Genomic DNA, 26,414 nt, shown 5'->3' with positions numbered 1-26,414 from the left:
ATTTGTTGATATAGGTCCTTACATTCTTATTTTCATATATTTAACGATGATGCTTTTCCCGGGCAGACGGTAATAACAAAATTCATGCCATTTCAATAACAAATACTGTTAAAATAACAAAAAATGTTATGGAATTTTCTTGCAAAATCCATTTTTGCATAAGAGTTTAATAACAGGATGATCAGATTAGTTGTTAAAATAACAAAAAATAATAACAAAGATTTGTTCGAAGAATAACTAAAAGTGTTATTAGTCGGTTATTACAATAACAATCCAATAACAAAAAAATCATAACGACTTATAACAGATCTTGTTATAAAGAACATAAAATGTTATTGACCTAGTATTTTCATATATTAAAAAATGTTATACCCACGTTACTTCCGTCTGCTCGGGTAGCAAATTGTTCTAGAGAAATGTATTTTTGAATTTAATAATTTGAATATATTAAAGAACTGTAGGTTAGTCCATGAACAACAAAAACTTTTTCTTTACGAGGCCTCCGTGAAAACCCCCAGTCATGTTGACGATCGTGTGATCAGAACTCAGCACTCCCACACTCGTCTCGAAGACATCATTACACGCGACAAATTGTTGACGGCGCTCCATCGCTACCTGTGCTGTCCTATCAAAGATTAAACTTCCTCAAGGGTGCCATAATTTATACCGCGGCAGCTGCCGCCGCCACCATGAATCTGCAACTGATAACGCATCTACAAGTGCCAGAGATCATGATCTTCATCTGGACAGTTGGTTTCAGTTCGCTGTCATCCATCGGGGAACCGCAACCGCATCGAACCGCGATGTCCTCCGGCGGCAAGACAACCTCCTTCCTGGGTGTGGACGAGCAGGATGGGAAAGACGTGGAAGGGAGCGGTCAACCTAGGAAGATCCCGTTGGAACGATCGGTGTCCGCGTACAGTGAGCAGGACGTTCAGTGTGGGTTCTGGGTATTCAGGGGGAGGTTTTGGCAGCGACTGGCCAGCAAAAAGTTGTACGTGTTCTTGTTCGGATTTGTTGGATGTTTGTTCGGTTCGACGAGTGCTTACTTTTATGGAACACTGTCCACCGTTGAGAAGAGCATCCAGATATCGTCGAAGAATGCCGGCATTATAACGGCCGGCTCGGATCTTTCTTTTGTTCTCGCATCACTGTTCCTGTCATACTATGCGTCCAACAAGAGGAAGCCGCTGTGGATCGCCCTTGGCATTCTAAGCATGGGGCTTTCTTGCTTCGTTAACGCATTGCCACATTTCCTGTTTGGACCAAACGTTCAAGATATGATACAACAAGACTTCGGAAACGCTACCGTAACATCAAAGGGAAGCAACAACCTGTGCGACGAAAGCCGACTCCCGCCGGATTGCTCCACGGACCTGGGAAACCTGAAACCACAGATGCTTCTCTTCTTTGGAAGTTTCCTCTCCGGAGCCGGAACTTCGCTGTACTTTACGCTAGGTCTAACGTACCTGGACGACAACATCCGGAAGGAAAAGGTCCCCTTCCTGGCGAGCCTGGCCGCGTTTGGTCGAAGGCTTGGGCCGATGCTGGGCTTTTCGATGGCTTCCCTCTGCTTGAAGTACTTTGTGTTCCCCGGAGTTGATCCGGGATATAACAGTTCGGACCCCCGTTGGATTGGTGCCTGGTGGGTCGGATGGATCGTGTTGGGAGCGGTGCTGCTGTTGGTGGCCCCGATCTTTGGTGAGTTTTTTATGATTTCCGACAAGAACTGAGTATGAAAATAAAGTGCAATTTCAGGTGGTTTCCCGAAAATCCTTCCACGTGCTGCGGAACGCAAATCGCTGTCCCGTCAGGCCAGCATGGCCAGCGGCGGTACAGTCGTTGACGACCTGGAACCCCAAGTTTCGTTTGAAGACCTGAAGGTTACCATAAAGCGGCTGCTGACCAACAAGGCGTACGTGTTCAACAACGCGGCCAACGTGTTCTACATGTTCGGATACATGCCATACTTTCTGTTCCAGTCAAAGTACATCGAAATCCAGTACCGCCTAACACCCTCGCAAGCCAAGTGAGCATCTCTCTCTCTGATCTATGAAATGAAACCAACTTCTTCAATGTCGGAATTGTTCTAGCATGGTTACCGGCTCTACATCGCTGGTGTTCTCCGCCCTAGGATTGCTAGTTGCTGGAGCCGTTATCCAGCGAATCAAGCCCAACTCGCGGCAGCTTGCCGGTTGGAACATTGTAACCAGCATTCTGACATCCTGTGGCATCGTGTTCTACGCCTATTTAGGATGTAACAACCTGAACAACACGGCCATAGTCAGCAAGTGAGTGACACCTCCGCTTAAGCTACTCAACGAGATAGTGAAGCAGACTCGAACTTTTCTCGTTTTGTTAACTTAGCTCTCAGGGTATGGAGTGCAGCTTGGGATGCAACTGTGAGTTCGTAAAGTATGCACCGATCTGTGGCAGTGATGGGAACACTTATCTGTCACCGTGTCACGCTGGTTGTAAGGAGCAGATCAAGCAGCCTGATGGGAAAATGGTATGATTTGCATAAAGTTGTTTGAACTGAGTGAGGTTATTGAGACTTTTTTTTCGATATCAGCTCTTCAGCGACTGTTCTTGTATCCTGAGTGAACTGAATGTTTCCTATGCTGCGTCGCTGATTGATTCTTACAACGAGACTACTAGTGAACAGCCTGTTCGAACAGTAAGTAGCATTTGATCACAACAATATACAAATCTATTTGTGTTCAGAAATCAGATCATTCCAGATCGGTAAACCTCGTTGGATAAATGTATGACTCGTGTTGAAAAAATGTTCTTTTTGCAACTTGTTGCATAAACTACTATTATATTTGAGCAGTTCTCTACGGAATCGGTCTTTTTTCTTTAATTTTAATTTTTGTATTTTTTAATCCGGCTGAAACTTTTTTGGTGCCTTCGGTATGCTCAAAGAAGCCATTTTGCATCATTAGTTTGTCCATATAATTTTCCATACAAATTTGACAGCTGTCCATACAAAAATTATATGTGAAAATTCAAAAATCTGTATCATTTGAAGGAATTTTTTGATCGATTTGGTATCTTGAGCAAAGTTGTAGGTATGGATATGGACTACACTGAAAAAAAAATGATACACGGTAAAAAAAATTGTGATTTTTTATTTAACTTTTTGTCACTAAAACTTGATTTGCAAAAAAATACTATTTTTAATTTTTTTATATGTTTTAGAAGATATAAAATGCCAACTTTTCAGAAATTTCCAGAATGGGCAAAAAATCTTTGACCGAGTTATGATTTTTTGAATCAATACAGGTTTTTTTCAAAAAATCGAAATAATGGTCGCAACAATTTTTTAAATTCATTTTTCGATATAAAATCGAATTTGCAATCAAAAAGTACTTTAGTGAATTTTTGATAAAGTGCACCGTTTTCAAGTTATAACCTTTTTTAGGTAACTTTTTTGAAAATAGTCGCAGTTTTTCATTTTTTAAAAATAGTGCCCATGTTTGCCCACTGTTGAAAAGGGCGTAATATTGAATGTTTGGCCCTTTTGAAATGTTAGTCTTGATTTAAAATTCTTGAAAATATTTTTTTTCGAAAAGATCGGAAAGTTTCACGAATGTTTTATATTTTAACATCGTAAATCGGACCTATAGTTGCTGAGATATCGACATTAGAAAATGGTGGGTTGTTTGGATGAGACTTAGAAAACATCAATTTTCCTGTTTTTTAACCTCTGCGTGGCAATATCTCAGCAACTAAGGGTCGTATCATCAAAGTCCGAAAAAGCAAAATATAGAGAATTTTCTCAGCTTTTCAAAAATATGTTTTTCAACAGTGGGCAAACATGGGCACTATTTTTAAAAAATGAAAAACTGCGACTATTTTCAAAAAAGTTACCTAAAAAAGGTTATAACTTGAAAATGGTGCACTTTATCAAAAATTCACTATAGTACTTTTTGATTGCAAATTCGATTTTACATCGAAAAATGAATTTGAAAATTTTTTGCGACCAATATTTCGATTTTTTGAAAAAATCTGTATTGATTCAAAAAATCATAACTCGGTCAAAGATTTTTTGCCCATTCTGGAAATTTCTGAAAAGTTGGCATTTTATGTCTTCTAAAACATATAAAAAAAATTAAAAAAAATAAAAATAGTGTTTTTTTGCAAATCAAGTTTTAGTGACAAAAAGTTAAATTAAAATTTACCGTGTATCATTTCTTTTTCAGTGTAGTCCATATCCATACCTACAACTTTGCCGAAGACACCAAATCGATCAAAAAATTCCTTCAAAAGATACAGATTTTTGAATTTTCACATATCATTTTTGTATGGGCAGCTGCCAAATTTGTATGGAAAATTATATGGACAAACTAATGATGCAAAATGGCTTCTTTGGGCATACCGAAGGCACCAAAAAAGTTTCAGCCGGATTAAAAAATACAAAAAAAAAAACAAATGACCGAAATCTCAGAGAATTGCTCATTTATAATGATTCTGAGACAAAAGCTGAAAGAAGTATTGAAGTTTAAAATTCATTTCAAATTTATTTAAAATCAATTTTCATTTTAAAGGTATGCAGCGCAAAATTTCCAAACAGCAACGAAATAAAATGAAATGCAGCTAACATTTTTTCCATGGATGAAATTGAAAAATCATTCATACTTTTTTGAAACTATTAAATCTAAATTGAATAATAAAGCCAATGAAAAATCCATACATCCTTTCAGAACTAAAATTATATTTTTTTTTATATCCAAAATAGGCTTTTCGAATTCTGCGGCGATGTTTTTCCGATAAAAACATAAACCTTAACCGATTTATTTTTGTTAAAGAAATCGAGCACCAAGGTTAAAAGAAAACAAATTTTCTTGTAACCCTACTGGACACTCGATAATATTTTGTCAGAAATGAGAAAGAAAATATGATTAACCAAAAAAAAAAAAACAAAAAACTTAGATGCAACAGTTTCAAACCCATTTCCAAACCTCATCTCCATTTTCCAGTACGCTGGAACGGCCACGTCCGGATCGTGCCCGGTGGACTGCATGACACCGTTCTATATGTTCCTGCTGGTGCTGTGCATCAACAAGTTCATCGGAGGCACCGAATCGGCGGCCAACTTTCTGATCGGCCTGCGGTGCGTCGAGGAAAGGGACAAAGCCATCTCGATGGGCCTTTCGATGGCCGTCAACACGCTGCTGTCCTTCCTGCCGGCTCCGATCATCTTCGGGGCCATCATCGATCGAACCTGCGTCCTGTGGGGTCAAACCTGTTCCAAGAAAGGAAACTGTTGGCTGTACGATGGCCAGGCGCTGCGAACCACCATGAACTACACTTCGGCGGTGTTTGTCATCATTGGAACCTGCTTCGACGTCGGGACGTGGTGGTACTCGAAGAACTTCAAGATCTTTGACAGCGAAGGAAAAGTGGTTCCAGAAGAGGAGGAAAAAAACGGCACGGAACTTCAGCAACAGGAAATGACGGGATTGATGAAGGAATCCAGCGAGCGTCAATGAACTGAGTTTGCTGAGAGTGATAACCGGCGCATAATTCAGGGGGTGATAAAGATGTGTTTTGAACTTGAACTCTGCAATAAAGGTGCTGAACTTTATCTGGAGATAACACGTGTTGGTTGTGTGTACATAATGAGAAGGCAAAACATCTGTTGTGTTTTGGTTGCCAGAAAAAGACACTTGAGAATCTACTTGAGTTCTTCTTTGCAAAGATGTTCGATTGTAAAAAGCTCAATAGAAATGACTACTGCCAGTGATGAAAACTGTCAGTGAGCCAATCTGTCTTCGGTTCAACAATTCAACTCAATTAAAATGTTGACGAGACGAAGTATTTCCGTTGATGGTTTACTACGTGCATTCCCAACTGACGACAACTGACCTCCTCTCCCCTCATCCATAACTGCTCCCCTAAGGGGAAAGTAATCCAATTAGGAAGCACTTTCAATTAGAGCAGGGCGATAAGTTTTGTAGATTTGATTGGCCTCCGAAATTGCAACTTGCAGGCCACAGGGACCTGAAACTGCATATTCATTCATCCCGAGCCGAGCTGGGTTTGGGTGTGAAAGGCAAATTTCCGCTATTTATTTACACTTGGCAAGACTTGGCCAGAATGATGAGCGAGCGGTGGTCGTTGGACACAACCAAACAGGCAACGCACAGACATGGAGTGTCCCTATAGCCAAATTACCAGCTACTTGCTCATAAATTGGATAATCGAATCACCACTCACTGCTCGAGAAACTGGCGGTGCGTCTCTCCCTCTCCTTTGAACGGTGTTGAGACCATTGGTAGCGATATCAGAATTTGGATGCCATGGGTGTGGAAAAAAAGGATATTTGTTTGGTCTTTGATTGATATATTTAATATAAACTTGTGATGGATCTATGTATTTATTATTTTAATTTGTTTGAATTTGATAACTCAGCTAAGTAAACCTTTCGGAAGTCGTATATTTCGGCCTCTCTTATCAAAGTTCTTACAAACGGTGCACAAAGTACACTAGAACGACTGCCGGCAGGTTAATTAAAAGAGAAGGAAAGAATTAAACTTTAAGAAATACTCATCAATCTATTTTCTTCCTGATTAACTAAAAAAATGATTATGATTTGGACTTCATCCTTAACGTACGTCACGCTAAAATCAGTCAAAATGTACCTCCACCCCTGGACACGTTTTTCCTATACTTATAACACGTAATGTCACATTTGTTCACAAATCTGTATCTTTGGAAAGAATTTTTTGATCGATTGGTTGTCTTCGGCAAAGTTGTAGGTATGGATAAGGACTACACTGAAAGGGGGGGAGGAAATGTGGATAAGAGAAAAGGAAGGTGGGATTTTTAAAACTGTTTTAGTGTTTTTTTCGATGAAAAATACGTTTTGCCTTTCTTACTAAAGAAAGGTATAGGTTTTACTTTAAGCCAGGACGTCATTTCCAGCTTCGTAAATATGTCGATTCAGCATGAATTTTAAACCGAAAAATCGCTAAAAAATCACACTGCATCGATTTTCGACGCTCTATCGATTCACCTTGACAGAACTCGTCTATCTCGAACCCTCGAATTTTGAGAAAATAAATTCCGTGGAGGTCGAGTGATGTTCGTATGTGGTAAAATTTTGCAAAATTTTGTGTCGCGCCGTTCTCAGCTCCCATAAATCCGATTTCGATTCTCCTAAATGCAGATGAAAGCTAGTGTGCTGAACCTGGGCGAGTTGCCGCGCAAATTTCGAATTATCCATCTGTTTTCGGATGCGGCCAGACTTTTCCAGAAAATACACAGTTTCCAAATGAAAATATGGTCCAATTTTTTCATTTTCATATCTTTTATTTATCTCAAAAATTGCATTTTTCGAGCCCTACAACCTCCCAAATTTTCATCCAGATTCATAATATGGTTCTGTAGTTAGAGCCGTTTGATTGACCTACCATAAGAAACAAAATCCCTAAAAAAAGGTAAAAGCCCATCTGGTGACATTCGTCAACATTTTTCATTTCTGATTTTATCCAAAATTTCTTCCTACATTCATAGTACAGACCATGAGCGAGCATCTGAAACAAATTCGACATCGATCGGCAATCCCGATCAATTTTTAGAACGATTTACTTTTTGCCTTTCTTACTAAAGAAAGGTATAGGTTTTACTTTAAGCCAGGACGTCATTTCCAGCTTCGTAAATATGTCGATTCAGCATGAATTTTAAACCGAAAAATCGCTAAAAAATCACACTGCATCGATTTTCGACGCTTCGTCGCCAAGTTGTCAAGTTGAGCTTCGAATACTGGCGCGAGAATGCTGGCGCATATGTTTCGGCTCGACTTATACTCGTTCGTAGTAGCTTGTCTACCGATGTTTCCTTCAACATGTAAGATATCGTAGCTTTTCGGTTTCTTTTGCTCTGTCCGTTTTTGCATAACTGTCCAATGTTAATGCAAAAACTTTTTTGCTATAGGACATTCATCCGGGTACAATCAATTTGTTTCCCGTGTGCTCCTAAAATCGCCTTTAAGTAGGCTTCATTTGTCGTGTCGTTTTATTAAACAGAGTTCATTGGATTCCAATAGGAGCTTTCGAAGCTTCTAAGCTTTATATCGTTTTCAAAGTTTTCAATGCTCGCGACGCCAATGGCTATCTACCTAAGGTATTGCGATTGAGTGTGTAGTGGTGCGGTTGTAAAAATATCTATCTCTGACTCTCTCACTTTCGTAGACGCTGAATGGCAAGCTTCCCACTGTGCGGTTAACTCGGTTTTGCTTTGCGCCTGCTTTGTTCGGTTTTTGGGCTCGTACCAAAACTAGAAAACCAAAACCGCGGTGTGTGTCGTCACTTGCGCATTGGAAGCTAAGAATTTGTACGATTAAAAATATTCGATAGGTGAAAATTGTGTTTTCAATTTCTTTTAGAAAACACATCATTAATAATACCTTGCTTTCATCATAAGATTTTTTGTATCAAGTCGATGTTGTGAATTGAGAGAAGTTATATTCTTTAGTAAGAAAGGCTCTATCTCACCCCTGGTGGGATTAAATCGGGTTTTTTCGGAATTTATATGTTTTAGGGGACATCGACTGTAAACTGAAATTTCCAGAATGTGCTCAAAATCTTTGACCGAGTTATGAACTTTTGAATCAATACTGATTTTTTTTTTCAAAAATTCGAAACACTGGTCCCAAACATTTATCAACTTCATTTTTCGATGCTAAATTAAATTTGTAATCAAAACGTACTTTAGTGAAATTTTGTTAAAGTGCAACGTTTTCAAATTATAGCCATTGTTAGGTAAGATTTTTCAATAGTCGCAGTTTATAATTTTTTTTATTTGCGTAATATTAAATGTTTTGCCCTTTTGAAATGTTTTGCTTGATTTAAAAAAAAAAGAAAATACTGTTTTCGAAAAGATTGAAAAATTTCACGAATGTTTCATATTTTAACATTGAAAATCGGACCATTAGTTGCTGACACATCGACATTAGTAAATGACGGGTTGTTATTTGGGTAGGACTTAGAAAACATAAATTTTTCTGTTTTTAAATCTTTGCATGGCAATATCTCAACAACTAAGGGTCGTATCAGCAAAGCTCTAACAATCAAAATATTGAGTTTTTAAAAAAATGGACAAACATGAACACTCAAAAAAAATGTATAACTGTGAGTGTTTTTAAAACTAAACTAAAAATGGCTATAATTTGAAAAATAATAAACTTCTTTAAAGTGATTAGAAAATTATTAATCCCAGATGGCTGTGATACAGCAGTCCCTTACAAATCATTGAATAATCGAACTTCGGATAATCGAAACTCCGGATAATCAGACTTTGGATAATCAAGTTTGGACTGCATCATCAAACAAAATTTCTAAAAGATGTTTTCCAAATATTCAATTTTGCCAATTTTATTGTGCAAAATTAAATTGTGCCTATGCATTTTGGTACAATACACCTTTTTTTAATCAAAGGGATTTATAAAAATTGCAATTTAATTTACTTTATAAATAAAGAGCATCCCCGCATAAAAAAAAAATATTTTAAAGCTGAGTAAATTTATTATAGTTCTTTTATTCAGACTTAGTTAATCTGACCACTGGTTTAAATTTAGAGAAATATAAGTTTTTTACCTATACTTGCGATATCTCGAAAACTATTGTTTCAATTTCAATGTTGAATATTAAATTTTCTGTGAAATTGCATTTTTCTTTAAAAATGAATGGAAAAATAAAAAATACAGTTTTTTTTTAATGTCAGAACTAAGTGTTTTGAGCCCTCAATAGTAAACCTTGATTCTTATCATATTCATTATTTTAGAATTGAAAATCTGAAGCTGAAGCTAAAAAACCAAGGCTGACAAGATGACACTGAGAAAAGCTAATTTTCACAAAATTTACCAGTCATATCTTAAAAAGAATTGCAGAAAAATTTCACAGATTTTAATTTGTCTACTGGAAAGCTTTTTTTAACAAAGTATTTTGAAATTTTAAAAAGGATATTTTCCGAAAAAAAACCTTCCACTACTACTTCTACTTTCAACGTTGGTTTTGATAAAAAAGCAATAGGTATATAGAATTTTTTTATTCCCAATTTTATTGAGAATCGAAAAATGATTTTTTTTTGCGATTTTTTTTTGTGTGTCAATTTATGACTCCGGTACCAGATTTTACAATTTATATATAATCAAAATTAAAATAAACGTATTTTGTAAATACGGTCATTTAGAGCGTCCAATTTCCCGTCCCGGGAAAAAATTTCCCTAGAATTCCCGGAAAAAAAATATATCCCGTTTCCCGGGAAATTTGTAAATATCCCGGGAATTCCCAAAATTAAAGAACATTTTTTTTCAATTTCCAAAAAAAAAATAATTATAAAAAAACTCAATTTTATTTTATTCAATTCAATTTACTGTTCTTATAAATTGCCAGTACGTCTGAAAATTTTAATCAAGGTATATTTCAGATAATTAGTTTCTGAAGCTTCCACAACTGAGATCTTGTTTATTCGCAAAGCAACAAAAATTACGATATTTTGGAATGAAAATTAACTTTTAGAATTCTGGTTAGTTTTTTGAACGAAAATTGTTGTAATATCATCTGAAAATAAGGTACCCCTTTTTGCCTAGATCAAAATTAAGTTTTTTTTCACGATTATGTTTACCATGGCCAAATTGGATGAAAATTGAAAAAAATATCAATTGATGTCTCAAAAAGGGGTTGTGTAAGAATTTGGTTAATTTGATAAAAAGTGTTTACAGTTTAATGTAGGGAATTTACACTTGAGCTAACAGAGCGTAAGGGGTTTTAATATGAAATAGCGTCTAAACTACTTTTATTGATTTGAAAATTCGTTTAGCCGAAGTCATTTATTTAGCTGAATCATTAAAAAAAACTATTTCGTATCTTATAGAAGGTATGCAAAAAATGCAAACATATTTCAAAATCTTGCTCCAAATATTTAAAATCTTTGATTTGTGATTTCTTAAAAATACATTTCTAGTGAAAAGGTAGTTCTTAAGAGGCAGTATTTGTAGATTCTGCTCAGTTTGTTCTAGAGGTCGTATCGATGTGCTCCGATTTGGATGAAACTTTCAGGGTTTGTTTGTCTGTACATGAGATGAACTCATGCCAAATATGAGCCCTCTACGACAAAGAGAAGTGGGTTAAAACGGGCATTGAAGTTTGAGGTCCAAAACACATGAAAAATCTTAAAATTGCTCGCATTTCCGTAAAACTTCATCAATTCCAACTCTCTTAGATGCATTCGAATGGTATTTTGAAGCCCTTCAAAATGTGCTATAGACATCCAGGATTGGTTTGACTTTTTCTCATAGCTTTTGCAAATTACTGTTAAAAATGGATTTTTTTAAAACCTTAATAACTTTTGGCAACAGCCTCCAACACCCATACTCCCATAGGTCAAAAGTTAGGGAATTTCATGGACTATAAGCCTACGGTGATAACTTTTTGGCCAATCGCAGTTTTTCTCATAGTTTTACGATTTTTCTAGAGCAAACATTTTACAACGTTAGTTTTTGCCCTGTAGGCCAAGAAGACGGCACTTTTTAGTCTCAATTTTGTTATATTCGGAATCCTCGGACAATTTCACGTAAGTTAGAAGTATTGGAGTTGTAAATTTGATTGGAAAAATTGCCATTTAGAATGAATTAAAATATTTTTTAACAATTTGTTGGATTAGGGGTAAAACAGGTTTTCGCCTACTTGATACAGCATTTGACGTATTGATCATAGGGTAAATAAGATCTATTTCTTTTTTCAAAAATGTTTTATTTAATTATTTTTTAAACCAAATTTACCACTCCAATACTTTTAACTTACGTGAAACTGTCCGAGGATTCCGAATATGACAAAATTCAGACCAAAAAGTGCCATCTTCTTGGCCTACAGGGCAAAAACTAACATTGTAAAATATTTGTATATTTGTATATTTGTATTTGTATTTGTAAATTTTTTCTTTTCTGAAAAAGAAAAACATTTCTCGTGAAGAAAAGGTGGTTTTTAAGGTTGAGCGCAAACAAGTAAGATTTGTTATGGAAAAAATATTTGCCAACAAATCCATACTTTCTTCATGATTTTTTTTTTTCATTTCAACGTCTTCTCTATATTATTCTTTTTCTTGTTCTCTCAAACTGTTCACAGAGCCATAAGTAAAAGCAATTTTATGGTTTTGAAGCATGGATTCATTTTACTCGCTGTCCAAACACTGTGATTTGAAAAATAGTACTGCACAAAATATAAGATTATTTTGTCATAGTGTGTTGTACGAATTGCAAGACAGCCTATAAATTTAAAATATTCATATATTTTCTTGATTTTTTTTCAAGGCATTAATTGACCCTCGCACTAATTTTGATCATTTAAGTTGATATTTTATACAATTTTGTTGAAGAATATTAATCAGAACCAAAATCAGAACACTTTTCGATGGATTTAAAATGGACGCTCTACGGCCATTAAGACCCATTAAAACCATTAAAAAATAAATTAAACGTATCAATTCAACTTTTATCAATAAAAAATCAATAAAAATCGTTTTTTTTGTGTGCCTATTTACATCTGAAAAATAATATTGTCGACCACTAGTGTCTCCCTTTTAGTTCAAAGGACTGTGTTAATTCTTATGCAATTTGAAATATTGCAACAATGTGTTTTGTTAAACTTAGGTCTCGGGACCATAGAGCCTATGTCTGATAAAAAAAAAACAAAGCAAAACAAAAAACGAGTCAATTTTGTAGCCATTTTGGGTCATCTTACCGATGAAACAATTTTACCGAAGAATGTGGAGAGATTCGTCCACTCTGAGGAATGTTACAGAATTTATGACAACGTCCCTCGAAATTACAACTTTCCTTGAAGTTCAACTGGCAGCACTACTAGCTAGCCAGGTTGGTAAATTTTCAAAATGTTCAATGTATCGAGCACATTTTGTTAAGATCCAGGTTTCCTCAAGATCTGATTTTTAAACTCCTTCAAATAATACCTTTTTGCACGCCTATGGCCGTTCAAGTATCCACTCAGATCTCCAGATCTCCATTCAGCGGGGGACAATTTCATTCAAACACTTGCTGACGACAAACTGCTCCGCCCGGTGGTGGTGACGTTCGTCTCGGTTACGACTTATTTACAAATTTAGTTCAACGCGTCGCCGCCGTTGAAGTCACGAACGTCGCGAGATCATCACCAACCCACAACTCAGCCCAGCTCCGGTTGGTGGCGGTACGCGGGAAATATCCGTCCAGGGACCAATTTAAATTCAATCAATGGCGATAACGACGACGACGACCGCGACTTTTACGGCCCCAGCAATGCTGACGCCCTGGGAGCTCCGGAGGCAGTTGGTTCGCGGACTCGGTCGCGGTTGGGTCGAGCACATTTTGGGCGTTTTGGAAAATTTCGGAAGGGAAGTTGGCAAAAGGGTGCGGCAGTGTGAAAAGTGAAACGTTGGAGTGGGAGTTTTGTAATTGTCCCCGATGGTGGTAGCGATAGTGACTTTGCCACGGATGTTGTGGCAAACTTTTGGTGGAACTTTAGGCTTTGAATTTCCTCATTTGAGTGTTATTAATTTATTCCAACCTATACAATGTTAAAACATTAGTTTTGGGAATGGTTTAGAAAAAAAAAAAAATAACTGATTGAAGTGTCTACAAGAGTGAAATTAAAAATAACAGCAAGATTATTAGTAGAAAAAAAAAAAACAGAAAAAAATCACCATGGAGCCCAGCATAGTGTCCCTGCTCCTCCTGTTCTCACTGGGTGCCTCTTCGTCGGGCTACAACCTGCCAACGACCCGGCACGTCGAGGAGCAGCCCCGGCACCACCTCCAGCAGGACATTTTAGACTTTCTCAACCTGATCCCGTTCGACGACGTGCAGTCGCTGATGCAGTACTACTACCACTACGACGCGCAGGTGGAAAGTGCGCTCGATTACGTGTCCAGCGAGGACTACACGCAGATCAAGCTGGAAATTATGAACCTGAGCGAGGTGCGCAGCTTTCGGCGCTATCTGGACGGAATCGGGTTCAGCGTGGTGCACGTGTGGCGGGAGCTGACCAAGCGCTTCGACGTGGAGGAAATCTTTGCCGAGCCGGATGAGGCGATGCGAAGTTGTGAGTTTGTTTTGGGGGGTCATCCACAAATCACATCGAAACTTTCAGCGGTCAATGGAGATTTATCTGATTTTCAAAATATTTTTACGCAAGCTCAAACTTGCTAAAAATGATAAATGCATATAACAATTTTAATTGAATTTGTTAAGTCTGAAAAAAATTCTCTATTACCTCCAGATTATTTTGGACAACTGTGAAAGCCATAAACATTAAAAACTGTTTGCAATGGCATTTACATTCAGAGATATTTGCTTTATTAAAACTAATGAAATTTTATATAACTGAAAGTCACAGCAAAATATTTTTATTTTATAAAAGAGTTGACTTAGAATTGATCATCTCTGTATGATTTAATTGATGAAATCAGGTCTAAGATTATCAGTGAACATAACTTTGAAAAAAGTTGCCCAAAGTTGCGCCAATAATAACTCTAGCCAGCGGGCCAGACCAGAGTTGTTTTGTTGAACGGAAATTGATCAACCACGGTAGATTTACTTGAAATAATTCGTTGGCGTCGAACTGACAAAATTGGGGCCATTCTCCGCAAACTCACACAGCAGTTGCCCCGACCCCTCTTCGATTTGCGTGAAACTTTGTCCAAAGGGGTAAGTTTTGTCCCAGATCACGAATCCGAGGTCATACTACTCAAAATTACGAATTTTCCAATTTCATTGGAAAACTGCTCGTAAAACCCTCAATTTTTGTATTTCAGATTTGTATTTGTTTTGTTAATTAAAACGGAAAAAGAAAAAAATCCATTTTCAAAATTGAAAATAAATTTTAACTTGATGCCCGTGTGCTATCTTGTCTAGATAGACATCACAGCAAGCTTAGTTCATCGAAGTATAAAATTTCGTTCAATTTGGGCCTTTGCAAATATTTTTTGAAGTTTATGTCGCTCAACTCTGACCAAAAAAATAAAAAAATAAAAGAGTTAAAAAAATTGAAATTAGGGGAAATATACCCATTTTAATCACGCTAAGCCACTCGATCAATTCTCATCACTTTTGTCGTTTTCCGCTATCAAATCAACAGGCCACAATTCTAACATTTGAATTGAAAAAAGTGTTTTAAAATGCATAATTCATCTGTCCAGTTGTTTTGCAATCAAAAGTTTCCAAAATTTCTAAGGATTGATGAGTAGTTTGCCCGTATTTCATAATTTTATTTTTTTAAATTATGTTTTGCATTGATTTTTATTTTCATCAGTATTCATTGATTAATTTTTAATTCGTAAATTTAAATTTTTAATTTTTAACCTCGATAAAATATTATTTTATGTTAATTTTTTATATTTTAAACCAAATCATCTAGTTATTGGTATTTCTATTCCATGATTCGGTGCCCTTTCTGTTTCAAATATCTAATGAGGATGTTATAGTTGACATGAAAATTTTGTACAATTCTCGATTTCGGCGCCGCCGGTCGCCAACTGCACCAACCCCTAGGTACGGCGCTGTGTATAGGTCATCGCTGAAATTTTTAAGTTATCGCAGTTTTATTAAAAAAGTTGATTTTTCCCGATTTCAACATTTTCTCGATTTTGCGTGCGGTGCGCCGAAAATCCCACCTTTTATTTGCAAACAAGCATATCTTGGAATGCTGTAAATGAACACCTCCAGTTTTTGAGTAGGGTAGGGTAGTCATCAATGAGACACTTTTGGTTTTCAACTTTCAACGATTTTTCTATTTTTTTCATCAGCATGTCTTAATGAGCATTTAGTTGCATTATCTTTCTTTTAATGTGTTCTATCATTGACCAAAATATGAGATCGATCCGACATCTACAGCCAGAGTTATTCAACTGTCTCATTGTAGACGCACTTGGCAGGAACAATGAGACAGCTTGGGAACAATAAGACACTCTACGAAAATCAACATTTTTCTAGCAAAACATCATTTTTTTGTATTGTTCCATTGCAGGTGACTTGCCTTGAACATTTTAGAGCAATTTTTCCAACATGAAACTTTTAATAACAAAAGTTACACTAAAAAGTATTTAAATTTTGTAAAATCCATATATTAATACCAAATAACTTTGTATTTTTGGTTAAATGAAGTTTGAACTCTATAAATATGCCAAAAATCACTTTTAATTCATGTTTTGAAAGATTTCCATCAATTTTGAAAAGTTTATTGAAGAAAAATCAAAGTGTCTCATTGTTACCCATGGGCTGAAATGAGTGGGGAACAATGAGACAGTCCTGGATTCTGGGTGTATTCTAAATTTTGGCCAAATCTAATGAAAGGACATTGTAGCCCAACTCAATCCCTATGGAACGTCGAAAGACATTTGAAGAAATATTAGTTTTGGTGTAAATGGCAGCCTACGAGCGAAAAAGTATTTTTTGTCCATGATTTACTTTTACACCCCAGAATTAAACATTTATGAATTACTTTTCAAGGGAGCGTCCATAACCAAAGCCACTTATATGGCAGACGTGTATCCAGTAGACACACCTTTCCCCCAAATATGAGCCTGATTGGTTGAAACTACGACTTGTGAGAGCCATTTTATCATTGTTCCCCGTGTCTCATTGATGACTACTCTACCCTATGCTACGTAAAATTTTCCGAGGAATCCGATAAAAATATTTTCAGACATAGACATGTTTGGTCCAGAAATGGTCAGAACGCCATTTTAAGTTTTCATACGAATTTTTCAAATGTTTTTCTTGTTTGTTGGTCCTCAAATTATTTTTTCCATTAATCCATTCATGACAGCTAAAATCAGTTGAACTGGAGCGGAGTTATGATTTTTTGAAAAATGTGTTTTTTGAGAAAATTTACGAAAATTGCCACTTTTGGGACCGCTCCAGCACAGTGTAGGTCAGGGTGGCCAAATAAAAAAAAAAATGGGGAAAGTGGGGCAAGTGTAACAAGCTAAGGAAATGCTCGTTATTACTCATTAAAAATTTAAAAAATCTGTCGGATTTTATTATAATCATCTTATTCTAGGTCTTGACTAAGACTTTGTTAGAACAAGTTTTTAAAAAAATCCTGTTTTTTAATGTAAAAAATTGATTTTAAAATTTTTGATTTTTCGTACGTTCTACTCAACTAGTGGGGCAAGACGAACAACCCGTTGGGGCAAGATGAACAATGCATGAAAAAACATGTTAATTTGCTAACAATTGAACTGTTATCACTTAGATACATCAGATTAGAATGTATTTGAATACTTTCTTTCATTTTTAGATTATATAATAATATTTTACTAAAAAATTTATCGTTTTTACGAAAAAAAATATTACTTAGATGATAAATAGTAAATTTTCATAATGTCACTTTATTTTGAATAGAATTTTTTTTCACAATTGTTTATCAGTTTTTAAGTACTTTCATGTATTTATTTCCCAATAAATTACGTTGTTGCAATTCGTAATTTTTTCCAAACTAAAAATCCATATGGTACACTTGCCCCACCTAAACAAGATTTTTTAAAAACTCTCTACAAAAATAACCAAAACATAAATCATACTTTATAATACGTGCAAGTCATTGGTAGGGACACTACTGATCTAGGAAAAATAGCATTTTTTATAAAATGAGCCTTGAGGTGAAGCCGTTGATCATTTTCAAAGAAATTTGATCATCACACTAAAATGCTCTGTATTGAATTCAATTTAAAGAATTTCTGCACCAAAATGAATCAGCATGTGCCGGTTGTTGCCTTCTTGAAGCCACTGAAAGAGTTTTTGGTCTAAACCAAATGTGTTTAAAAATTTATATAATTTTGTGGTACAATCATTGACGTCCTAGTTGGCAATCATTGATTAATGACGATTTCCATAACTTTGCAAGGAATGGGATAATCGTTACCAAAATGAATCAGCATGTGTAGACACCATTCTAAACAACTTGAAGAAGGAATTTTGTCAAAATATTGATGGCGACGCAAAATTTATAACTTTGATCGAAAAATCATGGCAATGATGGAAGTCTTCACGTTAAAACGAACCCTAAGCTTTGTTTGGTAGTTTCCAAATATTATAAGAAAACAAAGCTTTTGAAAAAACTTCATTAAATCTTAAGCCCCGTGGCGTTTACGTCGTTTTGGCGGTTATGTGGTAGTAGAATTAGCTAATTGCATTGCTAGCAACATTTCCTCATACTGGAAATAATCAAAATTGTAAAAATTACGGCCGTACGAGCGATTGTTCCTCTTGCCCCATATGGTCGTCTTGCCCCACCTTCCCCTACGCGTCTACTTATTTTTGCCAAGGAACCCCCACAAAAATGTTGAGCCCAATCGGGGAACTTTTTTCGATTTGTGCCCTTTTCAAATGGAATTGCTGTGTAAACATATGGGGTTCACATGTAGTCTTCAGGAGTTATCAGAAATTTAAGAATAAAATACTGATGAAAGTGATAATTTTGATCGTATTCTTTTAAAAGTAGTTTTCAAAATTATCAGCAAATTTTGCATGATAATGACCCTTTCGTATGTTGGGTGTGGCTCGCTCACTGTATATGCCGTAAAATTACATGTTTACAAAAATGTCAATTTTTATGACACTTTGATCACTAAAAAGTTAACATTAATTATCACTGGCGTATAGGCCACATCCTTGTATAGTTTTGGTTTATATAACATTCATTTTTGAGTTCGGTACAGTGTGTGTGTATGTGACCAAAATTGTTACTCCGTTTTCTTAGCACAGGCAGAACCAATTTTGGAATTTTCTCATACCTTGAGATTATCTCGCCTAAAAAAAATCAACTTGATTGATTCAATCGCATGGTCCGCGCCTAAGCAACAGACAGATACACTTCACAATACAAAACACACACCTTAATTATTCTGCAGCCGGAAGAAATGGTTGTGGCTTCCAATAGAATTATTCAGAAATTAATACTTGCCCGGGATGCGCTTGATTGCCGTACATACCAGCCATCAGCAGTATCGAACGGTTTCTACACTATCGGTTGCGATACAACACCTATGCACAAATCCCTGCTGGGCGTTATGGTGATGCTGACGTTTACCTTTCAAATGCGATTTCAAAGGGGTTCTAGTGCCAGGCGGATGTTTTGGATATTTGGTTTGATTTTGATATCTACTCCGGATAGACAATTATAATTGGGCACACTAGCTGTGAAGCTGACAAAAACGGAGCTGGTACTTATTTGAGAACGTTTTTTTTGTCAAGAATGGTCCTTTGTTTATTTTGATACAAATTGGTGAAAAAATATTTGAAATTAGCGGAGACTTTTTCTAAGGAACCCCATGGGGGTATGGCGATTGTCCACTCTCCATACAAAAAATATTTTTTGTATGAACAATTGTCCACGAAGGGCGCCTTCCTTCGGGGGGGTTGAGAATCCCAAAAAAGTGTTCACGTGGTTTATGGATGGTCCCTAATAATAAATTAGTCAAAAATAAGTTTTTTTTTATTTTAAACAAATTTGACAAATTTCATGAGGTCTTTTTGACAAAAAAAAAAAGACTTTTCTGAAAGAGGGGTTGTGGGGGACTAACATCCTAAAAAATAAAAATAAATTTCCTAGCACAACCCTAGTAAACCCAATCAAACTTTCACGTTATCAATAAGAGAGTGTGTGTGGGTGCTGTTATGATCCAAAGTCAACATGTTGATGAATTTATATCCCTTTCTGTCTCTCCCTATCTGTCGCTTCCGGATCCTGGTCCTGCTGCTGCCATCGCTGGGGCTTCTCCGTTGGGATTGGCTGCCGTCCATCCGTCCGTCCTGCAGTAAATCTGACCACCCGAGGCCTGAACGGATTAGTGGATGACATATTGGCACTGTTGCCGCAGGACGAGATAATCCTGCTCTTCTTCGACAAGCTCGAGACGAGCAACGACTTTTCGTACTTCTTCGAGCAGGTCGGCAGCGGCGAGTTCGAGAACGTGCTCAACATGCTGCAGGTGAGACCAAATCCAATAGGGGGGACTCAGGGATTAGTTAGCTGAAATTGATTTTCCGGGCAAAGTTTGTGGGTTTCAATTACAGTCGTTTTAACTTTTTTTCTGTTTTTTATCTTTGCTTGCAGAGTTCACAGCAGCTGAGGATTCTTCTGTGGAGATTGCAACGGCATGGCTTCGATATTCCCGGATGGATTCAGCAGATTCAGCGATACTTTAGTTTCAGTAGTTTTTGATGACCAGTGAGAGGCAATAAAATTATTACCAAAGCCATGTTTTGAAATTTGCTAATTTTCGAATAATCCATTAATTTAATAATTTCTACTTTTCAAAGAAAGATTGAATCAATTGGACTTTTTATTAAAAATTTGATGATTTTTATTTTGAAAATTTAACGATTCTACCAGCTCTGTAGCTTAATGACGGTGGTGACGACTTTTCCCATGCTTGGATTCCTTCGATTCCTTGAACTTTTTGCCAACCCTCGGCGGTGTTTTCACCGGGTCAATCATTCCGATGATGCTCTGCAAAACTGTCCGGAGCTGGTTGACGATCGCAGCCGGCATGGTTCCCTGCACGGTTCCTTCCGCACCTTGGACACTTGACGTAACGCTTCCGTCGTTGTTCATCGTGATTGACACCGTGATGGTGGAGGTTGTTCCGGGGCTGTTTGAAATCGGCGTTATGAACAACCGTTGCAGGGTTGGATAGTCCGCAACGAAGCTGGCCGGGAGGGCGAACCGACTATTGCCGACGACGACCGTTACGGACTGATCGACGTTCGGAGTAATGGACACCGCAAACGGGTAAACTGCGGCTTGGCTGAGCCCAAAGAAGGCCAGCACTGCTAGAATGGTGGCGGTATGCATCTCAGGTTGAGTTTTTGATGTAAGGTTTTGCAGAAGAACTGGTCTGTTTGCGGCTGAAAGCTTCCTTTTATTTAAAATTTCTTGTAAATTGAAAATTTGCAGTGAACCTTGAATGTATTTTGTAAGAGTATTTCCTGTTTTGAAATAAACCTTAGCGAAATCTGTATTTTAACAGCTGAAACAAAGAGGTTGACGTCAACTCATAACATCTTTTTTTAAATTACAGTGATTTAACAGCTTGAAAAAATCTACGTTGAAGGAAATTAAAGTATTCTATTTGTATTTTTTTTTGTACCATTTAGATTTTTTTCTTTTTTAAGCAAGAATTACCATAGAGTTAATCGACGCCAAATACAAGTAACAGTCTGCACTGAAAATGTTCATCACATGCAACAACTACAGCTATAAAACGGCAATTCTCTCAACGCTAGGGCCAGTTCCATTGCAGCACCCGACCCCGTCAACTCATCTCAAAAATGAAAATTCTCGCCGTTTTAGCACTGTTGGCGTTCGCCAGCAGCCATGCCTCGACCACGTACCAGTTCACCGTCAAGGAAACTCCAAACGCGGACCAATCCTTAGCGGTCACCGTGGGCAGTAACCAGTTGACCGTTCCATCCGAGTTCATTCGAATCACCCCAATGATTTTGATGTCACTGGCCGCGGCCCTGCAAGGACCGGCAGGTCAAACCCAAACCGTTTCGTTGCCCATTACGACGAATGCCGACGGGAGTGCCAGCATCAGCTTCGCGGGAATGCCGGCGACCATTCCAGCCCAGAACATTGCACAGATTAGTACAGTTTTGAAGAATATCGTAGCGATGATCACCCCACCGGGCCAGGGAGGCCAGACCGCGAAGGTACACAACAAGAACCATCACTCACAAGAAGATCATTGGGATTGAGCTGAAAATCCAATCACAGGTCACTCAATAATATTTAAAATGAATACATGAAAAAATCATCTTAATAAACATTTAAAAAAGACGAAAACATTGATGAGTCTGTTTTTAGAACATTAAATTATGGGTCATTCCACTCGAAACATACACAGCACTCGAACTTAACATTTTCTTAAAAAAAAAAAAATCAAACCATCCACATTAACGACCCCCGGGCCTTTTGTGGTCTCTATTGCAAGTTTCTGCTCGAACCTAGGAGTCCGAAGGCTTGAATGGGGAGAGCACACAAACCACTTTCTACTCCAAGGAACCTTCCACCCCAGTGTTTGAACTGACGACCTTTGGATTGCGAGTCCAACCGCCGCCAGCGATTCCACCGGAGTAGGCTTGGTTTGGTGTGTTGTTTGTACTTATGGCATGGAGACGACTCCTACACCTGGAATGACTTATGGCATGGAGACAACTCCTACACCTGGAATGACTTAACGGCCTAACAACCAAGGCCGGGACCGACATTTTACTTCCTCATCCGATGGAAGGTTGCAGCAGATGGGAATCGAACCCAGAATCATCCGCTTACAAAGCGGACAGCGCAACCATTCGGCCACGCACTGCCACATTTTCTTATAAAGCACAAATTTGGTGGGACTGTTTATACTATCGAACCGTATTTAAAATTCAAATGCAAAGCGCCAGCTCCTGTTACGTCAAATCAAGCTCATATTTTGGATTTGGGCTCAATACGCCCACCGGAACAAACCATTCAAGCATTCAAGCTGCCAAAAAGTCATTTTTGTTACACTCTAATGTTTATACTATCGAAACAAGCAAAAATCTCGATTTATTCTAAAACGGGCCACCACATCTTTTCGGAATTCAGAATTGGACAACCTCAATATAGGGGAAATATGCCCATTTTAATCACTCTGAGCCGTTCGACCAATTCTCATCACTTTTGCCGATTTCCGCTATTAAATCAACATTTTCAGATGTATTAACAATGGAGAGTTGCTTGCTCACTTTTGTTTGAGCTATTTATTACTTTGGAACAGTTAAAAACACTTTATGAAAGCTGTAATCCATTATCAAAGTGCTGATAGGCCGATAATAGAAATAGGCTGAGAAAGGGTATAGTTCCCCTACGTACATTAGGTTGCCCAGAAAAAAATGACTGCCTTTTCTACAAGCGGAAAACAGTTTTTTGGGTTATTTTAAGCATCTGTGTAAATTTTCTTTTTGCCTTTCTTACAAAAGAATGGTTTTAGGTTTGTGTAGCGAACCTAAATTCCTACTTAAACTCACACCCTCATCCACGCCCAGACATTATTTTATAATCCAAACGTACATATATCCCCGCCTAGCAACAAGGCTGGCGAGGCATCACTAAAGCCAGAGGTCCGTCTCTCCACTACTCTCTCTTTAGAACAGACAAAAGAGAAAGAGAGAGAGAGTCAAGGAGGCTCTCACTTATTGATTAATTTCCCCAGTTAGTAACCTTGGCATTCTTGCCCTCGGTTGACTCGGACCCGCACACGTCGGCGACACCTCTCCTCGCCCTCACCCTTACCGATTTTATAATTCCCAGGAAAAGTGCGCAACTCTAATAAAGCACACCTCTTATTAAGTCCTCGGCCCTGGTTCCATATCGACGTCGTCGTGCTATCTTGTCGCACCCGCCATTTGGACGTTCCGAGAAAAACGCGTTTTAATGTTTGACCTTGAATATACAAAAACGAGCGCACGCAATGTAAACAATAACAAACACGTTTTGTTTGGCTGACCATTCTGTGCATTGTCCCGAAGTTTGGTTGAAGTTGGTTGCTGGAGTCCCGAGTTATAATTACAAATGTTTACGGTAGTCTAGCTTGTACGTGCGACAAACGCATCCTGACTTTCCTGGCCTGAAATCCCTTTGGCCTTTTGTCGCACTTACATCAATTTTCATGGAGTGACAAGATAGCACGACAAGATTGAAACTACTTTCATATGTAAAGTGACAAAAATGCACGGAGTTTTTTTGGTTTTTGTTGAATATCTCAGGATTGAAATCGAATTTTGGGGATCAGTAAAGGTCAAAAGGTGAGGCATTGTGAGCTGCACAAAATGGCTTTCTTAACTCAATTTGGCCCAAAATGCACGTACGACAAGTTAGCACGATGGCGACGATATGCATTTGGGCTGTGACGTAATCACGCCTGACGATAGCACACAAGGGCATCAATTTATGAAGGGAGGACAGGGATAAGCAAGTCCGGTAGCAAGTGCGCTTCGGATTATGACGTCACCGTTCGGTGTTTGGGGCAGGTCAAGGCTAAGAGGTTCAAGCGGGAAAAAGACCTCTCGCCTGGGGATGATACCCGGGGAATAGCGACATCTAAGTACAGCGCCCCGGGTCCAAAGGTGAAAAACAACAATGGAAATTTCCACTAACTTGATCGTGGGAAAGTCCAAAGATCACTTAGTAGTGGAAATTTCCGATACCTTTGGAATGTCCACGCGTTCGCGGTCATTGACCCGAACCAAGGTCACTTCCCCTCCAATTATCGAGAGAATCGATATTTTAGTACAAAAGAGTGGGGATGGGATACTAATCTTGACCTTAGTATAAAAGGTGATCGAATGGACACCATTAATCAGTTATTCAGTTATAGAGTTATTCGGCTGTTCAGTAGGCTATTTTGCTAATCTTCAAATCGTGTTGAATTGTGATCCTTAAACAGTAATTGTAATTGTATTTGTGTTGTAATAAAAGGTTGTAAAAGTGAGTAAAAGTGAAGTGTTATAAATCTGAAAAGTATAATCTCACACACTCCTCGGAACGAAGGTCCTGGATACTTCCAGTATCTACATTTGCTTTTGAATTAAACGCTTTTCTCCGAAATCTTAAAAAAAAATGTGCACGGCGGGGAATCGTCCCAGGAAAAAATCCTATTTTTAATTTGAAGGTTATGATGCGCTCTTTCGATTGAATTTTGGCCCGAAACTCGGAACTCGAAGCCTAACTTTCAAGAGCTCTTTTTCTGAAATACTTGTTTGATGTCTGTATCCGCTCTTAAAAAGTTGTGTCTTCCATCATTGGAAAACCGCTCGTAAAACCCACAATTTTTTTATTTCAAATTTGTAGCCGTGGTGGAAGACGAATATTCCATTTTCGATTCACAATTTTTGACCAGGAAATGTGGTCAAAGCCATTTTTTAGAGGTATTTTTAGGACTATTTTACAGATATCACTATCAAATTAAAAGAATTCAATTTCAAACAAATAGCCATTCGAAAACATGCGCCATAAACTGTTTACTTAACATCAACTTCGAAATCCCGGCTCGTTCTCGCTTGAAACATTGACAAGTCGTCAAGTCAAACTATACGCGCCAGCACATTTACGCTGCGCCTGAAAGTGTTTTTTCTGGCTTCTCATAATAGATCGACAAAGTGCAACATGGATACATATTACTTTAAGTTAACTATAGACTAACATTAAAGACTGAGAAGCATTTATTTTTTTTTTCAAATAATGTCAATATAATATGTTTTTCTTAATTAAATATAGTTATCTTTCGACCCATAATAAACCTCTGAAATTTAAAAAAATGCCATTCGAGGTTTGGCCTAAAAAGATTCACAACTTTAGGTCAAATTCTCACTGAGTGGTATCATTTTGTTTCTGAAAAATTGCACCTATATATTTGTCGGAGTTTCATCATTTTGTAAGAAAGGCTTTATTTCACCTCTGATGATATTGAATCGGGTTTTTAAATCGCTGATAACTTTTCAAGATCGAGTTTTAAAACTTTGGTTATTTTACAAAGTTATAGAGCATTAAATTTTCTCTGAGAATTTCACTTAAGGGAATAAGTAACGCATCGTGCAGACCAAACCGTAAAAAAATGAGTTTTCCATACATTTTTTCGATTTTTTTCCGTACAAACTTAACATTTGAGTTTCAATGGGTAAATATTTTTCGATTTCGCTCATGTTTGACCCAGAGTCCTAGCATAGCTCAAGGAACCATATTCAGCTTGTGGAAAGAGGTTTTGAAAAGAAGTTTCATATTCTGGGCACCCTAACGTACATGCGCTAAAATTTTTCATAATATTTTTCAATTCCCTAAAATCTGTCTAGTTTACCAATCGTTTACTTTGTGAACAACCTGTTTTACAACAGCTGTTCAAAGACTTGGTATGGAATACACCAAATGAAAAAAGCATCATTTAGAGAATGCTATACACGGAAAAATATCAATAATTTAAGCCCGAATTCGTGAGTGTGAAGAATCACGAATCACGTTTACACTGCAAATGCACCATACCCATGAATAAATTGCTTCGTCATTCTCACATTCTTGAACGAAATTCACGATTACGGGGATTGTTTTTTTTATTCTGTGTATGTTGAATATAACGTGTACCTTATATTGGGTTATTCTCTACCAACTCACACGAAATCGGGAAAAGTTGCCCGGATCCATCTTCGATTTGCGTGAAACCCTGATATCTCGTGACGATGGTACGACCATTTCAATTTTTGAACATGCCAAAAAAGAGGTGTTTTTTTAAAATAATTTGCAGCCTGAAACGGTGATGGGATAGAAATTTGTTGTCAAAAGGACTTTTATGTGAAATGCCCGGTTTGATGATGTACTTCAAATTCCGAAAAA

General features: G+C 37.4%; 2 protein-coding genes across 2 annotated transcripts; both read left to right on the top strand.

Moving 5' to 3' along the window:
- The first annotated feature begins 674 nt into the window (after nucleotides 1–674).
- Nucleotides 675–5,590, top strand: LOC120412908 (solute carrier organic anion transporter family member 74D-like). The gene is made up of 6 exons (XM_039573544.2): nucleotides 675–1,701; nucleotides 1,759–2,029; nucleotides 2,094–2,291; nucleotides 2,368–2,509; nucleotides 2,573–2,677; nucleotides 4,983–5,590. The coding sequence occupies exons 1-6, from the start codon at nucleotides 690–692 to the stop codon at nucleotides 5,493–5,495; spliced, it is 2,241 nt and encodes a 746-aa protein (XP_039429478.1). The 5' UTR covers nucleotides 675–689; the 3' UTR covers nucleotides 5,496–5,590.
- Nucleotides 5,591–13,320: 7,730 nt separating this feature from the next.
- LOC120412897 (protein G12-like) lies at nucleotides 13,321–20,271 on the top strand. The gene is made up of 3 exons (XM_039573528.2): nucleotides 13,321–14,099; nucleotides 19,817–19,989; nucleotides 20,115–20,271. The coding sequence occupies exons 1-3, from the start codon at nucleotides 13,703–13,705 to the stop codon at nucleotides 20,220–20,222; spliced, it is 678 nt and encodes a 225-aa protein (XP_039429462.1). The 5' UTR covers nucleotides 13,321–13,702; the 3' UTR covers nucleotides 20,223–20,271.
- Nucleotides 20,272–26,414: the final 6,143 nt, after the last annotated feature.

This window comes from Culex pipiens, chromosome 3 (assembly GCF_016801865.2).
Source record: "Culex pipiens pallens isolate TS chromosome 3, TS_CPP_V2, whole genome shotgun sequence".
In the NCBI taxonomy this organism is placed as follows: domain Eukaryota; kingdom Metazoa; phylum Arthropoda; class Insecta; order Diptera; family Culicidae; genus Culex; species Culex pipiens.
Note: the sequence above shows the minus strand (reverse complement) of the source record. Positions and strands in the feature narration are given on the sequence as shown.